Source organism: Halyomorpha halys, unplaced genomic scaffold (assembly GCF_000696795.3).
Source record: "Halyomorpha halys isolate HHAL.00 unplaced genomic scaffold, Hhal_1.1 Scaffold1425.1, whole genome shotgun sequence".
Classification (NCBI taxonomy): domain Eukaryota; kingdom Metazoa; phylum Arthropoda; class Insecta; order Hemiptera; family Pentatomidae; genus Halyomorpha; species Halyomorpha halys.
In genome coordinates this window covers 188,985-192,353 of record NW_027111611.1, presented here as the reverse complement: position 1 = coordinate 192,353, position 3,369 = coordinate 188,985, and the positions used below count along the sequence as shown (strand labels likewise).

At 34.0% G+C, this 3,369-nt stretch overlaps 1 protein-coding gene across 2 annotated transcripts in view; it reads left to right on the top strand.

The window, feature by feature from the left end:
* The window catches only part of LOC106689667 (putative gustatory receptor 28a), an 18,278-nt gene extending 15,361 nt beyond the window's left edge, over positions 1-2,917 (top strand). For both annotated transcript variants that reach the window (XM_014434774.2, XM_014434772.2), the window contains exons 3-4: positions 1,978-2,067; positions 2,529-2,917. In XM_014434774.2, the coding sequence (XP_014290260.1) occupies positions 1,978-2,067; positions 2,529-2,657 (219 nt within the window). In that variant the 3' untranslated portion in view covers positions 2,658-2,917. The remainder of the gene's footprint in view (positions 1-1,977; positions 2,068-2,528) is intronic.
* Positions 2,918-3,369: the final 452 nt, after the last annotated feature.

Genomic DNA, 3,369 nt, shown 5'->3' with positions numbered 1-3,369 from the left:
TAAATGACGTTGACATACTCATTAGAATATGTCATAAAGATGATGCGTATTGGAAATGGTTTAACTCTGGTTGGTGCAATATCTGTGTTTGGTTATGCCGATAATAAAACTGATGAGGGAAAGAGTAAATAAGCAGTAAACAACTGTTAACTAAACAAAACATGTAATAGGAAAAATAGATTGACACACATAGAATACAGCAAAAAGGAAGTACAGTAAAGGAAGGTTATCCAACATGGAGGCGCAGTTGCACGGAAGTTACTGAGGTTGCTCCAACAAAAACTAAATACAATTTCGTAGATAAAAGCTCTTTAAAACTATATTTCGAAATAAATACTAATAATACCAAATTTATGGTTATCAACAGAAACGGAGATAATTTGGCACGAGAGAATGTATTTCAACAAATGTAGAAATTTAAGTAACTGGGGTCCATGATATGTATACAAAACGAAAGTGAAGGTTAAAGGCGGAAAATTCATGTTATTTTTCAGCAGTAAAATTACTTGGCTAGTGTATTCTGTCCAGAAAATTGAAAGTCAGTATCTACAAAAAACTATCATTTTTCTTTCTGTGTTCCTTTCAGATGATAAGCAGGAAGGACAACACAAAATATTTGAACCAAAAATGATAAATGTATGTGAAAATTATGAGCCATGCAATGCCAAAATTCACATGGCAGGCTTGCGTTGAGTGGTCGAATGGATTAAAGCTGTAACGGACTTAATAAAGAACGAATCCTTAAAACATTAATAAGCGTTGAGCTATCTAGTAAATGTCCGAAAGGTTGATTGAAACGAACGTTGGACCGCTCTAAGTCTGTTTTTCCAAATTGGGGTTTGGAGGTTTTGTAATTGCAGACAACCATTGGTAGTGTCGAGGTGTTTGTGTTAGATCCGACTCCAATTGACAATGTGAGATACTCAATACCAGAAGGCATCGATAATGCATGCCAAAACAGGTTAGGTCGCTGGTAAAGAGGCGAATGGACAGGATGAGCCTTCCAAGGATGTAAACTTAGCTCTACAGGGTATGAGTCTGCTGTCGCGAAGGGGAATGCAAGTCCTGCCTGGGTACGAGCCGCTGGTCCATACGATAAGAGAGAAGGAGAATAATCCAGATAGAAAATAAAGAACATTTCAAAAATAAAACTTTCTCCTCTGTGTTAATTTTATTTTACTGATTCGCTTGAATAGAAATATGGAGCAATAAAACAAAGCTTATTTAGGTAATAATAGTAGTAGTAATAATAAGAGGAGACAAATTAAAACTTCTAAGAGTAGTATTTGAACTAAATTTTATTATTAGCTAATTTTACGGTTACTACAATAAATTAAAGAATTCATTTAGTTCATTCATGCACTGCGACCTGTGCCTACCTCTTATTCCGATTATTATACTGCATTTCTTTAAATAGTATTACTAAGTAATTTAAGCAGAAGAGTGAAATCAAAAACAAAAATAGAATACCAAGAATAACACATAGGATGTACAGATCTATGTACATATTCTACCATCCTCTGCCTCTGAAGGAGGAGAATTTCGCCATCGAGAGATGTTACGTGTAAGACGTTAGCTTTCAGTGGATCAGAAGATTCTATTGTAATCTTTATTAATCCAAATGATACATTTATGAATATTACAATATCTTATATAGTCTTTACATGTGTGAAATTAAAGTATATACAAGGAATAGGACAAATATTAATATACGGCCTTTGCCTGAAGACAGTAGTAGTTCCCGCATTAGCTGGTAGGTTATGTCATGACGGACCATAGCGGTTTTGGCGACTGTAGCAGTTACAGTATAGGTAGCGGTGTCGCTAAAATAGTATGGGCATTGAATCTTGGAGTTCGTTAAGCCTTTAGTTTTTTTATTCCATATTTTAACTAGTAGGTGTCATTTTTGATTTAGTGATCTAAAATGTGATTAATATTTAATATTCAGTACTAGTATTTAAGTTTATTTCAAATTAGGACAAGCTGAGCCTGCACATTTTGATGAAGAGAGAGGTGGTGTTCACAGCCTGTGGTTTCTTTAACCTGGACTACACTTTGGTACATTCGGTAGGTAATGTTACATTACATTTATATTATTTATTTCAAAAATATTTTTTAATGTATTTTGTTTTGGAAAACAAAAGAAGACAGGTGTGTAGATCGAAGGTTACAGGTTACTGCTACTACTTTCGAAACCCATGTTGTTGAAAGGAAGAAAATTAGTCTACAAGACTCAACCATTCCCGAAATATGCAGAAGATATTTCTAGAATTTCTTTTTTGGCAAACATTTCTAATTTTTTGTGAGGAGTTCTACTATATTAATCGAATTTTCCATTTTTTCTTCCAGAAACTTTTCCTGCTAGACTAATTGTTTGTTGTAGCGATGATGGTTCTTGCCTTTTGAGCTAAATAACTAATGAAAAGTATTCCTTATCACTGTTCTTTGAATTTTATCTGTCACCGAATAATTTCCCTAAATACTTAAAATAGTTCATGACATTATATTTTTTTTTCTTCTTCTTGTAGATGATCGCCTCAGCTACAACATACTTAGTCATCTTGATCCAGTTTGGTCAGCCTGGAAGCATTTCTGTCAACTTAGAGGCAGCCACGACTAATGTCACCTCAATAACACTCCCTTCCGTTGACCTGTGAATTACATTAGTACTTGAAGTGCATATAAGATGGCGGAATGTAGAATGCACAAAATTTTAGAATTGCACGTTTTATTGAAATTTTTAAAAATTGATTCATATTATAATTCATCTTGAATAAATACTTATTTTAAAGATTTATTTTATATCTGTATTTTATTGTAGTGACACGCTACCTGCTGGTCCAAACTGTAATTATTACAGCAACCGAAACCGTCATCGAAAAACTTCAGTTCGTTTGTGGAGCACCACCTATGTTTTCTCTAGCCATTTATTCAGTAAAATGTAGATAATTTTAGAATGTTATATATAAACATATAAGTAGTATTATAATTGTAAATATGTTGATATAATAAATACAGTTTACCAAAAAGAATATACTGAATGACAAAAAAGTAAGTTCTTACAGGCGGTGCCACTCACCGGCTTTTGTATCGTTTGTAGAATCCATACCTAACCGATGATGGTGAAACAATACCTTCTTGGGACAGCAAATAAGACATTCAGTATATTCTTCCAGCTTATTTTTTTATATATAAATAGTCTTATTTCACACTAATTCTCAGTTGGTCACCTTATCCTTCTTCTAACTAATATCCTCTCGTAGACCCCAGCGGTTAGTTACCCGCCGGGCCTACATACCACTTTTGAATCTACAGGAATAACACCAGGTACAACGAGTTACTCCGGGCTTGAATTCCTCCTTCGTACCT